Source organism: Anolis sagrei, chromosome 4, assembly GCF_037176765.1.
Source record: "Anolis sagrei isolate rAnoSag1 chromosome 4, rAnoSag1.mat, whole genome shotgun sequence".
NCBI classification, from domain to species: Eukaryota; Metazoa; Chordata; class Lepidosauria; order Squamata; family Dactyloidae; genus Anolis; species Anolis sagrei.
This window is the reverse complement of record NC_090024.1, coordinates 140,661,328-140,679,913: the sequence shown is the minus strand read 5'-3', so window position 1 is coordinate 140,679,913 and position 18,586 is coordinate 140,661,328. Positions and strand designations below refer to the sequence as shown.

Sequence of the window (18,586 nt, the reverse complement as noted above, 5' to 3'; positions counted from 1 at the left end):
ATTCAAGAAGATGAAATAGCTCAGTTGAACTTACTGGACACGTCGAGATGCTTTGCTCCCACTGACTCATGCTCAGGCTTTCTTCCAAAGGGGTGCATTTCTTTAGTACTAAGTCCCAACCACAGTAAGGGTCCTGGGATCCAACACATGCACTGAAAGTACAAAATCAAAACATTACGCCAGGATATAAAAATTCATACATACATGCTCTTAGGAAAATGCTGTGATTTCTTAATATATTAGGGAAAGACATGTTGCATCTCACAAGTGTAGTGGAAAGAAAGCTGGACATTGACAGTCATTTACTGGTTTCACTTCTCTGCTTCCCATCCATCAACAAGAGTATTGCCCCAAACCAAACAAGAAATCAAGTGAAATGTTTTTCCAGATCTCATCCTGTCTCTAGCTTTCTGAAATTAAACATAGTCCCATATCTCTAAGCAGGAAACATAGCACACTTCCCTTCCTCTAATTCCAAATGTATCCACATATCCTATCGGTGCCTTTAGCTTGTTGATGCTATTCATAGCTCTTTGGAGATGTTCTATTTTATCTAAAATGTAAACTGCTGTAGCTTCTGCTAATGGGGTAGAATACTTATTAGGCCTAGTAGTTTTATTTGGAAGACAAATCAATTAATGCTTGGATTGACTGATTAATGTATGTGTGTACGGAGGTTGCCACTAAACAGGCTACTCTGAGTGTCTGGCAATAACTGGGGTAGGGAAGCATTCCTTTTAACTATATGGTGCCTTTTTGTATTAATCCTCCCACAATTTGCAAAAGCCTATACTAAGACACTTGCAAAAGAATATTGTAGAGCTAGAGAAGGTGCAGAACAGTGATTCTCAACCTGTGGGTCTTCAGGTGTTTTGTCCTACAACTCCCAGAAATCCAAGCCAGTTTACCAGCTGTTGGGATTTCTGGGAGTTGAAGACCAAAACATCTGGGGACCCACACGTTGAGAACCACTGGTGTAGAATAAGGTAATCAAAATGATTAACATGCTAGAGCAGTGGTTCTCAACCTGGGGTCCCCAGATGTTTTTAGCCTTCGACTCCCAGAAATCCTAACAGCTGGTAAACTGGCAGGGATTTCTGGGAGTTGTAGGCCAAAAACATCTAGGGACCCCAGGTTGAGAACCACTGTGCTAGAGCAACCGCACTACAAGAAAAGGTTACAACGCTTCAGATTAGACCAGAAACAGGGATAGAATGGAGAAACACAACAGAGTGCATTAAGTAATACATAGTTTGGATAAAATGATTATGGAGAAATTTTTCTCCCTCTTCACTAATATTAGAACCCTGGGTCGTACACTAAAACTGAAAAAAGGAGGTTCGTGATGGATTAAGGCTACATAGCTAAACTTTGGGATTCAGTGCTATAAGTAGCAGTAAGAGTTACCAACTTGGTCAACAACAAAATTTAACTATAGGGGGGCTAAGGATATTAGTAGTGTTTGGGTGTGATGAATGCATACAGTTCTGTCACTATTCAAAGTTGGGTGTCTCTGTACAGCAGGTGCTCATGAGAATGATGAGGAATTATGTTACTGCATTTATGTCTTCTTGATGGCTTTCTCAAAGACAACTCTTTGGACTAAAGGAAACTTTTCATTAACAACTCATAAGCTAGATGCCAAGAGATCAGCCCACTGACATTCTTGAAGATCAGTTTGAAAACTACTTTGGCATCTTTCCCATCTAAATGGAGCCAGCCCCCCCCCCCCCCAAAATACCTGTATGTTTTGTAGAATAGACATCTCTTCAGTGGGATTTTCACCACACTCTTCTGGAGGCCCACGTATAGAGCACTCTGACTGTGTAAAATCTGCAGACTCTGGATGGGTTCCCACTGCTTCTTTGGGAAAATATTAATCTCCTCCAGCAAACAGCTGCTTGATATCTGATTAACTGGAGCAAGCACCTTTTTAATTGTGCCATGATCTGTGAAGCAAGGAGAAGGAAATTATTGGCCATTCCTCTCCCTCTCTGCTATGTACAGAGACCTATCTGAAGTTGTCCAGAGTATCTGCTTTCCAAGCAGGAATTAATTTTACACTGTGGAATTAATGCACTTGACACAACTTTAATGGCTATGGCTCAATGCAAAGAATCATGCAAGTTCCAGTTTTACAATGCATTTAGCCTTATCTGCAAAAAAAGTGCTGGTACTTGACCAAACTACAATTCCCAAGATTTGCTAGCATTAAGCTATGGCAGTTAAAGTGGTATTGAAATATATCTACACTACAGTATAGATCAGTGATTCTCAACCTCTGGGTCCCCAGGTGTTTTGTGCTACAACTCCCAGAAATCCCAGCCAATTTACCAGCTGTTAGGATTTCTGAGAGTGGAAGACCAAAACATCTGGGAACCCACAGGTTGAGAACCACTGGTATAGATGGACCTGCAGAGGTTTGGAATAGTCTTCGTATGCAGACAAATCCTAAAACATAGTATTGTGAATATTAAATCTTTCTCAGGAAAATGATGTAATGTTTCTGAGTTGGAAGCAGAATTGTGAGGGAATCTCAGGAACTTCCTCTGCAGTCATGGGAAGTTGTCAGATCAACAAAAATGTGTTATATCAAAGTGAAGAGTGGATGGTAAAAATGTTTTTCTTTGTTGTTGATTTAGATTAAGTTAAAGCATCAATAATTTAAGCAAAATCACATATATGGCATCCACATGCCCTATTCAAATAAAATGATAAACATCTTAATAACTTTCCTTAATATTACATGTTCTCACCAATGTAACCTTTCATTGATCCACTACATCATCAAAATAGATGCTGCAAATTTCTATTTCTGAGAGTATTTCTTCTCCATGCCTGTATTATTATGTTCACTACTGTAACCACTTCATTGCAACATCTCCCAACAGAAGCGTCTTTTCTTAGTGACAGTTTATAAGTCAAGTGTGACACAAACCGACATCTGTGAGAATTGATTAATTGTACATTTTCCCAGAAATTCTTCAATCGGGATGTAAAATCTACCACTTAAGTCAATTTTGCCCAGGGAAGTGAAGCTTTCCAGTTTCACCACTTTTGTCACTTTGCAAATGACAGTATGCATCTGCCACTGAGGTTTCCAAGCAACTGGTTACTCAAATAATTATCAAAATCAGTAGAAAGAGAAGGGATTTGGGGGTAGGGAGAGAAAAACATACACATGTAGAAGTTCTTTTCTACATCACCTGAACATCTGCAAGTATCTGAAAACTTTCCAGGGACGTGGGACACCCTGGGGTGTTACAGAAAAAAAGCTCTGATGGTGGGTTCCTGGTGGATTTCAAGTCCTGTGCATAGACTGTAAATAGTTGCATTACCATTTCAAAATCCATGTTTCAAAAACCAACTCTGTTCAAGAACAGGCAGCTTCTGCAGCCCTTCTACCATTCTTGTGGAAACAGAAGAGTAGTGTTGCATTTCGCCTCACTTTTTTCATACTGTCTTTTGAACAATCCTTTATGTGAGAAGATCCTTGGGAGCCAGTCCAATGTTTCTGCCTCTTCTGTTATTTAAGTCCCTTACCTATTGCGATCTCCCATGGCTCTTTACTTGTATACATTATAAATGATATCCTAAAGTGAGTCTTAACCATTTTTTTTCCATAAAGCTCTTCTTATGCTTCCATAGAGACTACAACTGTTTGAAAAAAGGACACAAGTAGAGTATTGCTTCTGTATTGCTGTGGCAACAAGTTAAACTAAATGTATACAGTATTTCAGATAGTAATAGTCCCTTTGAAAATATTGCTGTGAAATATTACAGTTAATTACTTTCTTTCTGCAGTAACATCAAGCAAATAAAGCTGTGAAAAGGGAGAGGAGGGTACTAGCACTAAGAGGAGAAATAAGATGTTCCACCCTAGTCATCCACCCCCAAATACGTTTCCCCAACTTATGCAAGAAATATACATTTGAGAGCCCTGGCACTGGAGAAGGGTGTAACTAAGAAGGTGTATCTGAGGAACAGTCCTAATCAAGAGATGTCTTATATGCCTGACTGGTACTAAGTGCTTAGCCCTTCATAACCATGCAGTCCCTTCTCCCCAATTCTGTTTTGCAAATGGAAAAGTGGTGACCCAAGTTCACCAGCTTCTGCTTGCTACTAGCATGGCACTCTGGTCCCAGGAGAAAAAGATGCATAGTCTGTATAACCCAAACATTGTTAAGGTATACAGAAAACTGGGCGAGTTTTTGCATGGATCAACACCAAAGTTAAGGTAGATGTGTGAAGAAAGAAACGGTCCATATGCAGGTTTGTTACATGAGTCAATAGATGCAAGTGATTTCTCTTGCTGTAATCAACAGGGTATAACTACAGAGGTTTGAGTATACCATTTGAAGCTCTATTTACAAACTGCTGTTAAAGGTGTCGAGCTCTGTTATTTTTCTCCTGCAGATTGTTAATACAGTGCTTTTTTGAAAGGACCCTTTGTTTTGTAAGTAAGTTGCTAAATTAGGCTATATTTTATTTTGAGTGCTGAAGAACTATATTTTCTGCTACATCTGCATAAAGCTGTTTATTTTATTCTCTTCTGAAACTCTGCTGTAAAGAGTATAGGAATTTTCTTTTTGCACAAACCTACTGCCCTGGTGCCATTTTATCTTCAAGCGCATTGCAGTTGTATTTTAAATTTGGTGCTATAGAGGGAAATACGGTTTTCTGGCACTTAACATCACAGTCTCCACTGTCAGTGATGAACTTCATGATCCATTAACAAGGCCGAGGTTTCAAAATGGTACAGATAATTTCATTCATTTACAAACTTCTCAGAGATGTGAGAAAGCACCATCCAAAATGATAATTCATTTGAATTTCTTACATGCGATTTATAATGTAGAAATTAATTCCACGCATTGATGCTATGAGACCATCAGCTGTACAATTCCAGAACCAAGTGTTTTGACAGTCACTTGTCATTCTGTCCAAATGCTTACAGTATACCAAATAGAATAATTGGTGTTATTTTCTTATACCCTTCTGATTATCTCTCTGAGACATGTGGTTTAACTAGCTGCACCGGTACACCTAATAATTATTTTAAAGGAAAATCTATGCATCGATAAAAAGAAATAAAGCAAAAAGTGAATGAATGAATGAATGAATGAGCAAAGCATGTTGCTGAGCCTGGAACCCCAGGTTTCGGTGGTGGCCAGAGAAGCTTTTGTACACTTAAAACTTGGGTGGCAGCTGCGCCCATACCTTGGGAAGCCTGGTCTGGCCATGGTTACATAGGCTATTGCAACATGCTCTATGTGGGGTTGCCTTTGAAAACTGTTCAGGAACTTCAACTAGTCCAACGGGCAGCAGCCAGCTTACTAACTGGAGTGACATACAGGGAGCATACCACCCCCTGTTGTGCCAGCTCCACTGGCTGCCAGTCTACTTCCAAGCACAATTCAAAGTGCTAGTCTTGGCCTATAAAGCCCTATACGGTTCTGGCCCAGCTTACCTGTCCGAACGTATCTCCCCCTACGTCCCACCTCGTAGCCTAACATCGTCCAGGGAGGCCCTGCTCTCGGTCCCGTCAGCCTCACAAGTGCACTTGGCGGGGATGAGGGACAGGGCCTTGTCAGCGGTGGCCTCATACCTGCAGAACTCGCTCCCCAGCGAGATCAGGTCGGCTTCTTCCCTCCTTTCTTTTAGGAAGAAGGTTAAATCATGGCTCTGGGACCAGGCCTTTGGACAGCAAGCATGACAGCACCTTGGATGTTGAACCGGACTAAAATTGGCTATATAGCTGATGACAACATTTTAAAAATGTTTTTAACTTAATGTTTTATTTACTGTTTAAAACTGTTGCTATTTGTGTTTATATCTGTATTATACTGAGGCTTCAAATTGTGGCCGGTTTGCAAGCCACCCAGAGTCCCCCCTCGGGAGTTGAGAAGGGTGAGATAGAAATATTGGAAATAAATAAATAATAAGTCTCTCACCATTTAACCATTTCTAAAAAACAAAACAAAACAGGGCTACCTGGTTTGGAATCAGCAGCTGCGTACTTCCCTCAAGCTGTATTATTAATGTGCACGCTGTGAAGGTTTTGAAGGCACAATCTGCAACTTATGATAGCATCCCAGAAAACTTTGCTTCTGACAGGCTTCGAGAAGGCTGTCTGGATCAGAAAGCCATAATACATGTGAGGGGATTTGATGCTACAGTTCTTGCAACCCAGGAACACACATTTACAAATGCCCTTCAAGAGAGGCCAGGGTGTGAGGCAAGGGCATCAAATATGAGTATCTCAAAACTCTCATCTGTTGCCTGTCTCATTAAGGTCTTCCTCTAAAAGAATGATCTTTCCCACAAATAACGGGCTTTGGTAGGACAGATGCAGCTTGTTAGTCTTGTGTTGACAACCACAGGGTATTTTTAAAGGCTCTGTTCCCGTTGCCTTCAAGCAATGTGAACTTTGTTATTCTATGTGTGCTCCCACAAGATTGCAGTAATGTTTAAATGACCCATACAGAGAGGCAGGGACACTGCACATTTCTAACCACACAATCAGCATCCCCACTTGGAAGGAAGGAGCTGATCCATTGAAAACAAGGTCCAGGTCCATCCACTTCTTTAGGGTATTTCTCCAATTGTGAAAGAGCTCTGTCAATGAGTAAACAAGAAGGGCTAGGAAGCAAAGAAAGATAACTAGCCCAAGAGAAAACAAAAGGATCGACCAAAATCAGTTGCCTTGTATTCTTCTACTAGGGGGAAAGCAAAGGAGTATCAAGCAAGAGGAAAACTCTCGGCTCTATTCCAATATTCTATCGAGCAAAAATTGTACAGCTTGATATTCCATTCTTGCTATTTAGATGGATAGAAAGGTGAACTAGGGTGCAGAGATCCGATATACTGCGGACATTTATTGCTCATTTTCAGAATTCATTTCAAATAATGGTTTCAGCTTGAGCATGCCTGCTGGGACTTCTAACATTTTCCCCTTTGAATAGCAGATACCACCCACTCCCTTCTTCCAGCTAGGCCATGTCACAAACAGGCATTTAATAATGTGACGTGCTGTGTGCTGGAGCACTGGTTGATGTGAGACACACAAGGCCAAGGTTTTCTGATGTGTGAAGAACTAGTTGTGTGGCTCTTTGGATACCAGCCATCCTCAGCAGAACATTTTTTCTAGTATGTGTGTATAGAGAATTTAGATTTCAATGCATCCAATACAATTATATGGGAACAATTAAAACCACAACTTCATAGTTTTGTTTTGTTGTTTGTTTGTTTTTTGTCGTGTCAGGAGTGACTTGAGAAACTGCAAGTCGCTTCTGGTGTGAGAGAATTGGCCATCTGCAAGGACGTTGCCCAGGGGAAGCCCGGATGATTTGATGTTTTTATTATCCTTGTGGGAGGCTTCTCTCATGTCCCCGCATCAGGAGCTGGAGTTGAGAGAGGGAGCTCATCCGCCTCTCCCCAGATTCAAACCTGTGATCTGTCGGTCTTCAGTCCCGCTGGCACAGGGGTTTAACCCACTGCACCACCGGGGGCTCCATGGTAACTTCATGGTAAAATAATCGTAAAAAAATAACAACTTCATGGTAAAATAATGGTCAAAGCAAACAGGATGAGAATGAGACTAATTTAGGAGAATATGTAAAAGTAAGATGAGCCAGGCAGACATGACTTTCTCAGCATGTACTAAGTGTATACTTTTTCCGATCTCAGTTTATTATAAAAATTCAGGAGAGTCTAAAGTCTGGTTTCACATTAATACAAAGATATATGTACTTGAGTGAGAGACACGGAGATGGAGTAGACACAGACAGAGTATAATTTCACTTAGTTAATTAAAATCCAGTAACATATCCCTAAGCTCCCTAACCAACCATTTCAAATTACTATGCACTGTAAGTAAAATTAGAGACAATGTACACATTTCACTCTCTGCAAGAAATGTTGAGGCTTTCTTGTATTTTTTTTAAATCATATTTATACTGGATTTGACTGCTTGTGTTAGAAGTGGTGAAAGAAGGAAGAAAGGAAATGTGACAGACATGAGTAATCACTGGCTGGTTGTCTTTCCAAACCCTTTTCTGCTCAAAGGCTTATTTCTACTTCTGTTCTACACAGATGTGACAAAAACCACTATCCTAGATATCCAGATTTGCACATTAATTTAAGCAGGGACAGTTGATTTATCTCTTCACAATGTGCCACAATTATGGTGCCATAAAAAAAAACCTTTGTCCACCTGGTAATCCCAACTAAAACAGCCCTATTGACTCTGTGGACATTGCATATTTGTAGAATGAGTAACTGATTCAGGGGGTCTATACTAGCTGGGACTAGCAATTGACTTTAGACCACAGAGGATGGACTGCATGAGAAGAAATATACATTTATTTATGGCAGTGGAGAGATGAAAATTTGGGACCTGTATCATTTTACCTAAAACCTGTTTGTCACATCTGACAAAATAATTCCATGCTGAGGTTTCAGGAGTCACTTTCTACATTTACTGCAAGGTTGAGAAAGAAACAAACCTCTGATAGGGGTAATAGTTGAAACCATGTAGATGTATCTGGTACAATTAACTTCTCCTGAGATGGGAGAATTTATAAATGACTATTTGTTTACTGATGGGTCTATGAACTGTAATAAATATTCTTGTTGTTTTTTGCTATATTATCTGCAGTCCAAGAGATATTAAATAGTTTCACATAAATATAGCCTTCAATTAGATATATGTTTTGTGTTAACAGTTGTAGTACCAACTTGTGGAAACATTCCACCCTGAGTCGGTGTCATCCCCCCTCCCCCCGGGCGGGGTAGAAACGCTGTAAATAAATAAATACATAAAATACGGAGATCATTATCAACTGATCTTCATTATTACAGAAGGAGCCCCCTGTAGTGCAGTGGGTTAAACCCTTGTGCCGGCAGGACTATGCTTTTATTTTATCTCTTCATCGTGTTATTTTGTATCTGTTTATTTCATTTTCTGTTATTATATGTATTTTATTATGTTGTACTGTAATTCTGGGCTTGGCCTCATGTTAGCCGCCTCGAGTCCCCTTTGGGGAGATGGTGGCAGGGTATAAATAAATTTTGTTATTATTTATTATTATAAGACCGACAGGTTGGAGGTTCAAATTAGGGGAGAGCACAGATGAGCTCCTTCTGTTAGCTCCAGCTCCTCATGTGGGGTTATTAGAGGAGCCTCCTACAAGGGTGGTAAAACATCGAAAACATCCTAACATCTCCTGGGCAACGTCCTCTTACGCCAGAAGTGACTTGCAGTTTCTCAAATCGCTTCTGACATGAAAAAAATATATTACAGAAGGACTCTTGTAAGGAATTCATGTGACAAATCCAAACAAGGATTAAAAAAATATGTGACCCACAAAGGGCACAGGTAGATTTTGGTTCTCCGATGTAGCCCATGGAATCCCCTCAGGACTCAAGACTAATTTCTGTCCCACCAGTATCAGACCTAGGTAAGAGAGCCATTGGCCTCTGCTTTCTTCAGTGATCCAGAGCAGTTGGGACTTTGGCTTTCCTACCAGTAATGACGACAGATGTAGTAACACTTTAATAGCCTAAGGACATTTGCCTCCTAGCCCAGCACTCCGATTGTCCCACTTTCCCTGGCTCTACTTAGTAATTATGAACCGAACCCAGCACTTTATTTGCTCGGACATGATAGCTTTTAATCATTTTTATAATGTTGTCTGATTTTATGTTTATTGATGTTTGATATTGCTTGTTTTTCGATGCTTATTTTAACTTGTTTTGTTGGGCATGTCCCTTTGTAAGCCGCCCCAAGTCCCTTAGTGGAGATGGAGGCAGGGTATAAAAATAAATTTATTAGTAGTAGTAGTAGTAGCCCCCATCTGGGGTCACAGAGGAGTGGGGTGGAATGCCTCCTCTTCTCTTCAATAAACTTTATCAGTTTTGTTATCATTTGTATTGGAGTCACCAGGGTGGGGGAGATTTAAAACTCACTGAAGACAAGCATTGGAAGCTGTTTTCTCACCCTGGCAATCTTTGTCAAAGATAGCAACAGAGAAATGGTGGGGTTAAAACTGGACCACAAGGATGAGAGTGAGGTCAAAGCTCTTTCTTCTCATGCTTCTATGTGTATGTCTGTTTGTGTGTATTCAGTTATCAACGTGCTATCCAGTACTGCATACAACCCTGTTTATGGCCCACCCATGATCTTGAATGTAAGAAATATCCCATTGTTTCCAGTCACTGTGTACTGAAAACAGTGTAATTTCTAAACAAACAAAAGCCCTATCCCATTATACTATGGAAAAAACTGGATAACATTTATATATGTGATACAAAGAAAATGGTTGGGTCTGGCTATAATTAACAGAAGCTAAGATGAAAGAATTCCACATAATTACAAGCTTGCCACTAAAAAAAATCTGCTGGAGCTATGTTTTCCTCACTATGCAGTGCACTACTTCTAGTTTAAGACAGAGGTAAAGGTCTAGAACATTACGGGCATTTTAGAATCTTTCAGAACTCAAAGAACATACTCGCCATGACCAGCTGACTTCTCTCTTGGTCTTAGCCTCTTTTTATTATTTATTGATTTGTTTATTTATTTCATATATATGGTGCCTTCCTCCAAGGATGGGATCCAATATGGTTTCCAACATTATCCCACATTGCATTTCTTATCCATAGTTTTCCTTCAGTTATGTATGTATTTTATCTGTTGAATTGTTGGCATCGAATTGTGCCGGTTGTAAGCCGCCCTGAATCCCCCCCCCCCCTTGGGGCTTGAGAAGGGCGGGGTAAAAGTGCCCGAAATAAATGAATAAATAAATTATGTCTGTCTCATCTATATAAATAAAAATGTTTTGTTCTTTTGTGGGATCAACATAACTCAAAAACCACTGGACGAATTGCCACCAAATTTGGCCACAAGACACCTACTAACTCAAGGAGTGACCATAACTCAAAAAATTGATTTTGTCATTTGGGAGTTGTAGTTGCTGGGATTTATAATTCACCTACAATCAAAGATCCCACCCATTATGGAATTGAACCAAAGGTGGCACACAGGACTCCCATGACCAACAGAAAACACTAGAAGGGTTTGGTGGGTATTGATGTTGAGTTTGGCAGTTTTAGTTCACCTCCATCCAAAGAGAACTGTGGACTCAGACAACGATGGATCTGGACCAAACGGCACAAATATTCCATATGCCCAAATATAAACACAGATGGAGGAAAATAGATCTTGACATTTGGGAATTGTCATTACTGGGATTTACAGTTCACCTACAATAAAAGAGCATTCTGAACCCTACAAACGACAAAATTGGGGCAAACTTCCCACACAGAACCCCCATGACCAACAGAAAATACTTAAGGCCATCCAGTCCAACTCCACCAGGGCAAGAAAACATAATCAAAGCCCTCCTGACAAAGAGCCATCCAGCCATAGATGTAGATAGATAGATACGATTCACACACAGATACAGTATCATAGATTTGAAAGGGGCCCCTAAAGAAAGACAATGATACGTTGCATGTTGCAGAGTGGGCAAACCAGACAATCTCCACATCAACACTGACAAACAATAGGCCTGTCGGTTTTGTTTCGTTAATTCGTTTTTCGTTTTTTAATCGTTATTTTTTGAATATCCGACGCGATATCAAAACATATTTTTAAACCCGGAAGGGTTTAAAAATATCGAAGCAGCAGCCCCATGTATTTTACGAGCTTCAGCTCGTGTCGTTAATGGCATGGAGGCTGCTGCTGAGTGGTGCTGCAGTGCTGGAGCCTGGGAGCCAATCCGGCGCTCCCAAGAACCCCAGCAGTGCACCGTGGCAGAAGCCGGATGGCGCGCGGAGGCCGCTTGTGAGCGCGCGCGCGCCATCCAATGGGCTCCGGCTCCTGCGCCCCCCTCCTCCTCCTCCTCCTTCTCCCAGCTGTGTTGCAGGAAGTGCAGCTGGGAGGAGGAGGAGGAGGAGGAGGGGGGGGGCGCAGAAGCCGGAGGCCGCTTGGATGGCGCGCGCGCTTACAAGCGGCCTCCGCGCGCCATCCGGCTCCGGTTCCTGCGCCCCCCCTCCTCCTCCTCCTCCTCCCAGGAGGAGGAGGGGGGGGGCGCAGGAACCGGAGCCGGATGGCGCGCGGAGGCCGCTTGTAAGCGCGCGCGCCATCCAAGCGGCCTCCGCGCGCCATCCGGCTCCGGTTCCTGCGCCCCCCCTCCTCCTCCTCCTCCTCCCAGGAGGAGGAGGAGGGGGGGCGCAGGAACCGGAGCCGGATGGCGCGCGGAGGCCGCTTGTGAGCGTGCGCGCGCCAGCTGGGAGGAGGAGGAGGAGGGGGGGGGCGCAGGAGCCGGAGCCCATTGGATGGCGCGCGCGCGCTCACAAGCGGCCTCCGCGCGCCATCCGGCTTGTGTGACTTTTCAGGGCTGTATATGACCATGTTCCAGAAGCATTCTCTCCTGACATTTTGCCCACATCTATGGCAGGCATCCTCAGAGGTCTGTTGGAAACTAGGCAAATGGTGAGTTATATATCATCTCTAATACTATGGAATGTCCAGGGTGGGAGAAAGCCATTGGTGACCATTACTGCAACATTCACACTTAGCCTGTTTGATCAAGAAAAATTTTTTTTCTAAAATGTTTTGTAAATATTTACGAAAATTCGTAAATAACAAAACATTTTTTTGGTAAGTTTTGTAAATATTTTTAATATCGAAACAAAAAAACACCCCAATTAAGAATCGAATTTAGAAACAAATTTTTTCTTGATCAAACAGGCCAACAACAAGAAATTCTGTTTATCCACAAGAATCAAGAAATTACATATATTAGAAACCAACACATTCCCATTACTTTATTTTCCAGATCACCACTGGGCCACAGCAACGCATGGCAGAGGATGGCTAGTACTATATACATTTTTGTTCCAACCAGGAATAATCCGCAGACTCAAGTCTCTTCATTACTCTTGAAAGGCAGTATTGGAAAAAAGCCCTCTGCAATGTTATATCGAAGGAAGTCAAGAACTCAGCAGGATAAAATATGGATCAATATGACAAAACCATAACCTATATAGAGGATTATATTTTAAGTGTCCTACTTTATGTCTGAACACAAAGTGTGATGTCTCTATCGTTACTAACTCATCATTTTATAATGAATGTCATCCTATGAAACATTTGATGTGTGTTTTAAATGTTCATGTTTTTATCATTTGTTTAGGTGTCTTGGGAAGGGTGTGTGTGTGTGCATAAACCACAAAGCAGGATTTGAAATGAGAAATAACTAAACAAATAAATCAAACAAAGTACCCTGCTGTTGTTTTCAATGTGACTTTAGAAATGTAAGAAATATATATCTTATGGCATTCTTTCATTACACAAATATTCATGTAAGACTGAAAGAAAATTGATCTGCATTCTCTTGTCACAAATAATAGCATGAAGTTTCTATTAATATTCTTTGCTAATATATACACCACCACACTCAGTTTCAGAGTGTGAGCAATGATTTTTTCCTTTAAAAATCCAATAAAGGAATCAGGTGGGATGGTATACGTTGGTGAACTGAATGGAAAAAGCAGTGAACTTTTCCTTTGCCTCATACACAAAAACAGTGGACAGATTAGCTGGAATCTGAAGAACCACCTGTGTAAAAAGAGGAACTAGGAGGTAACCCGGGGTGGGGTGGGGGTGGGGGGTGGGAATGGGTTAAATTGCTGTGTTGCAGAACTTGCTGACTGGAAGATTGGTGGTTCAAATCCACGGGAAGGAGTGAGCTCCTACTGTTAGCCCCAGCTTCTGCCAACCTAGCAGTTTCAAAGAATGCCAATGTAAGTAGATCAATAGATACTGCCTCGAAGAGAAGGTAAACGGCATTCCATGCCAGCCACATAACCTAGGAGGTGTCTATGGACAACAGAGGCTCTTCAACTTAGAAATGGAGATGAGCACCACCCCCAGAGCCAGAGATGAAAGGGAAAGCCTTTACCTTTATCTGCGTATCTGTGTTTCGTTGTTTCTAGGCATTGAATGTTTGCCTTTGTGTCTGTATATGCTAGAATCTGCCCTGAGTCCCCTCAGGAAGATAGGATGGAATAGAAATAAAGTTGTTGTTATTACCAATTTCCTGCTATCACCTTGAGGTATTCTGTGAACTGCACCTTTCAGGAGGGTTCTTCAATCCACAGGACTGGTTTTTGGATTGTACAAGTGAGGAAAGCCCTGCTACAGAAGCAGAACTCCTAATTCTGGACCCTTTGGTATTTTGGACCTAATTCACTTTATGTAGTACTAAGGACGGACAGTAGAAGCAAGTGGAATTAATCCCTATCAACTAAATGAAAAGATTATAAAACCTCTCCCACACACCAGCCACTCTTCAGTATGAGCAGCTGTCCAAACAAGCATGTGCCTTATAAATAGAGAGCACTGAATCCCACAAAGGCAACTTCTACGGGGAAAAGCCACTAGGTTTTAATTTCTTCATAGTATGAGACAAAATAGTTATGGTAGGAAATGTCTAACTGATTTACATAAAGTTGATTATACCAGCCTTATTTATAACTCTGTCAAAACTTCTTGAGATGCATGTCGAATTTCCTTCTATATTAAATTCCATGCTGAAGCATCCAAGTAATTTTTCAAGGTCCCTCCTGTGTTTTTGGTTAACACAGATCACTGTCTTCAGGGCAAACACAAGGGCACTAAAAACACAAGTCTGCTGAAATGCATCACCTATCCCAACTGTCAGTCTATGAAAGTGTTTTGCAAATATAATTAAAATGTTATACAAAATCTCCTTATCGTTTTTGTCTTATTTTTGCTGCATATGTTCTCCAACAGAATCAATATAAGTGTTACTCCAGTAAATACATGCAAAGGAATAATTGTCCATGGACTGTTCACCAAACTTTGGCAATGGAGCTGTGGCAGTTTTCTAGAAATAAGAGTATTGAGATCTTAAAAACACTAGGAAAAAGATATGGAAGATCTATTCCAGAAGATTGATATATTCTGGACACATTTATTTCAGTTATTCCTTCAGATCTCACAACCTCTGAGGATGCCTACCATAGATGCAAGCAAAACATCAGAAGAGAAACTTCTAGAACATGGTCATACAGCCCAAAAACACTACAACAACCCTATTCCTTCAGTTGTTTATTACAGTCACCCATCAAATACCCTTGAGATTTATTCAGATGTTTAACTGAGGTGTTAAGGAAATAACAATTCTCGGGTGGTCTAAAGCAGAACTCAAACAGAAGTTACACATCTGACAGTATGTCCTTATCTTACATCTCCTTCCCTTTTCAACCCTGAGCATTATTCTCCCTGTTCAATATCTTATTACAAGCGGCTAATCCAGAACTAGATGGTAAGGAAGCAGGAGATAATTTGTGACTCAATATAATGATCTGTACATTCAACCACTCCCAACTCAAAGGTAATCTCATATGACCACTTGACCACCCGCTTTCTCTCTCATACATACAATGGTCTCAGAATTTGCCAAAATAATTACCTGTGGCCAAATAGATTATATGAAAAAGCATGTCTTTGCCTTGTACCACATCTACCACCACATGGGAAAAACGGCTGTTGTCCTCCATGAAATATGGAACTGGTGTGATAGGCTGTATCACTTCATGCATCAAAATAAACTTCTGGGCATCCTGAAGATTCCTCTCTGTCAGGTTCAGATACAGGCCTTGGTCCATGGTGCCGCACTGAAAATGTATGCAGTAACACGATAAAGATTGATATGAGACATATATTGTACTCCCAAACTACAAAAATTCTCAGGCTAGCTCTGACATAAATATCTGTAGTGATGACTGATCATCCTGATATAAGATGAGTTCCAGAGGGAAATACCATTTCATAAAAGCAAGTCATCCACACTTCCTCTGGAGGTAGTTGATTTAATGAGTAGAAGCACTGCTGAACACATCAAAAGACAATATAAAGAAAGAAAAATGTTTTGTTATCTAGATGTCAGAGCTTGGAAACATTCCTTTTTAGACTATAGCTTCCAAAATCACAAGGTCAACAGTCTTCACCCTCAGAATAATACCCATCCTTAGAAGAGAGGCTTGTTAAAGCACTGCTCTATATGCATCTCCCAGAGGTGAGAATACATGATCTTGAAGGATATCACCAGGTTCTGCTATAGTTGCAGCTTTAGCAAGAATAGAAACATTTTCTTGTAGGGGGTTCTTCCCTTCCATGTTGACTTGCCTGGACAAGGCTTTCCCAAACAAAAGCCTGGACCATAACAATAAATTCCTTGCTCCGTTCTAACTTGTTAGGGTGAAAAGAACAGGCAGGTTGCCTTGAATTACTGTTTCACCCTGCAGGCTAAACAAGAAAAAGGTGACTCGGTTGCATTTACACTCAAATGAGTGCAAAATTATGCCTTAGATATGGTAAATACATGGTTACTATATTTTAACCTGTCATTTCTTTCTTTGTCTTTACAAATGCATATTTCACAGAAGGATATACTAAATAAGCAGGGATTGAAATAATAATAGCTTTATTTTTATATCCTGCCTCAGACCGGCTTACATGGGGCCAAGCCCAATCAAGAACGTTAAAATGTAACACATTAGAAAAACATAAAAACAACACTATAACATTGTCAAAGACTTTCATGGCTGGAATCACTGGTGTTGTTGTAGGTTTTTCAGGCTATATGGCCATGTTCTAGAAGCATTCTCTCCTGACGTTCCACCTGCATCTATGGAAAGCATCCATAGAAACGTCAGGAGAGAAAGCTTCTAGAACATGGCCATATAGCCCGAAAGACCTACAACAACCCAACATTATACTAATATATATAACAAGCATCAAAACCGAAAACAATAGCATAATTCAAGTCTTGAAATGGCTTTTCCCACGCAATGAGCAAGACCAGTTTCTCAAGACTATCTTCACAATGCATTTCACACTTTAGAGAACTTATTTTATATAGTACATATCCAGGATTCCTTATGCTTGCTGGGAGTATTTTAGGTGTCATAGTTCAAAAACTAAACTTTTCAAACATTGCCTCCAATAGATGTACCTACTATTGGTTCAGCTCATCTGGTGATTCAGATGGGCCCTTATCCTTTTCTCCTGATTTTTTCAGAAATAATGTATATTTAGGCAATCACACCTTTAAAGGTAAAGGTTTACCCTTGACATTAAGTCTAGTCGAGTCCAACTCTTGGGGGTGGTGCTCATCTCCATTTCTAAACTGAAGAACCAGCGTTGTTTGTAGACGCTTCCAAGGTCATGTGGCCAACCTTCCTTCCAGAGCAGTACCTATTGATCTACTCACATTTGCATGTTTTCAAAATGCTAGGTTGGCAGAAGCTGGGCCTAACAGCAGGAATTCACCCCACTCCCTGGATTCAAACTGCCAACCTTTCAGTTAGCAAATTCAGCAGTGATTTAACCGACTGCGCCACCGGTAACTTCAATCTCATCTTTTTACTCCCTTTAAAACAAGACACACTGAGAACACACACATTATTTTCAAGCTGAATAGGACTCCCAGAAGTGAAATTCAGCTTGAAAACAAGATGCACAATCCTCCCATTTTGCTTCAATTATAGATTGCGGGGTACAATACCAGGCAAGGCAATGCAGCCAGACCTCTACCTATCATATAAACCAATATGCATATCAATACACAATTAGAATGGTAGCCTGGGGAAAATAAGTTATTGCAGTTTTGTGCTATGCATACCATTATTCACTTTGAGAAACATCTGATCTGCAATCACACTCTTATAATCTAAATTTTATTAGTTTATTTAAATATTTTCTAAACTTCTGCTAACCTAAATATATTACCAGTTCAAGTTGGAACTGGAACATCTCTTATTTTACATGGAAAAATTAGTTTTAAGGTATAGATCGAAAGATCACCATCAATTTTAATGTCTACCTATAATTATTCAATCAGTCATTCTAAATGCTCTCGTTTTTTCCTCCTCGGTTACACTCCACAATGCACAGCATGGTAAGTATGGAAAAGGGCAAATCCTATGCGCAATTCACATGTCTAGGTCCACCTTTACTCAGCCTATATAAGGTGGAAGCAGAGACATAGAAGAATGACTATTCCTAATGTGAAGACACTTGGAAGGAGGCCTGTCTGGTTTTTAAAGTTGTTTTGCTCATTTTGTTAATTGAATTCCATCATGCACAAATCTTAGCAGTGAGTGAGAGCTCCCCACTCTGTGTCTCTGATGGAAAGAAGAGCAGCCAGAAACTGATTAACACTGATCTTACCACACAACCCCTTTCCCTTTGGTGTTGTATCTCATTTAGATTATAAGCCTTAAAGCAGGGAATCTCTTAAATTAACTAATTGTAAGCTACTTTGGGAACCTTTGTGATTGAAGGATAGAGTATAAAAACTCTAAATGAACAAATTAGTAACACAGCGTAATACAAAACAGATTCTCTCAAGTCTTATTGGTAAAAACAGTGCATTCATAACAACACTGCACTAGCACCTTCCCGCTAGAGGAATAGGTCCTTATTATCTTCCATGTTGCAACAGTCCCCACTGCCTGAAAATCTGCACTAGTGCATCTTTCAAACATTTTG

At 40.6% G+C, this 18,586-nt stretch overlaps 1 protein-coding gene across 4 annotated transcripts in view; it reads right to left on the bottom strand.

Moving 5' to 3' along the window:
- The window catches only part of SEMA5A (semaphorin 5A), a 208,783-nt gene that overhangs the window by 56,983 nt on the left and 133,214 nt on the right, over positions 1 to 18,586 (bottom strand). For all 4 annotated transcript variants that reach the window (XM_060774064.2, XM_060774065.2, XM_060774066.2 and 1 more), the window contains exons 10-12: positions 15,504 to 15,708; positions 1,742 to 1,949; positions 35 to 152 (exon numbers count right to left, since the gene is read on the bottom strand). In XM_060774064.2, coding sequence (XP_060630047.2) covers positions 35 to 152; positions 1,742 to 1,949; positions 15,504 to 15,708 — 531 coding nt within the window. The remainder of the gene's footprint in view (positions 1 to 34; positions 153 to 1,741; positions 1,950 to 15,503; positions 15,709 to 18,586) is intronic.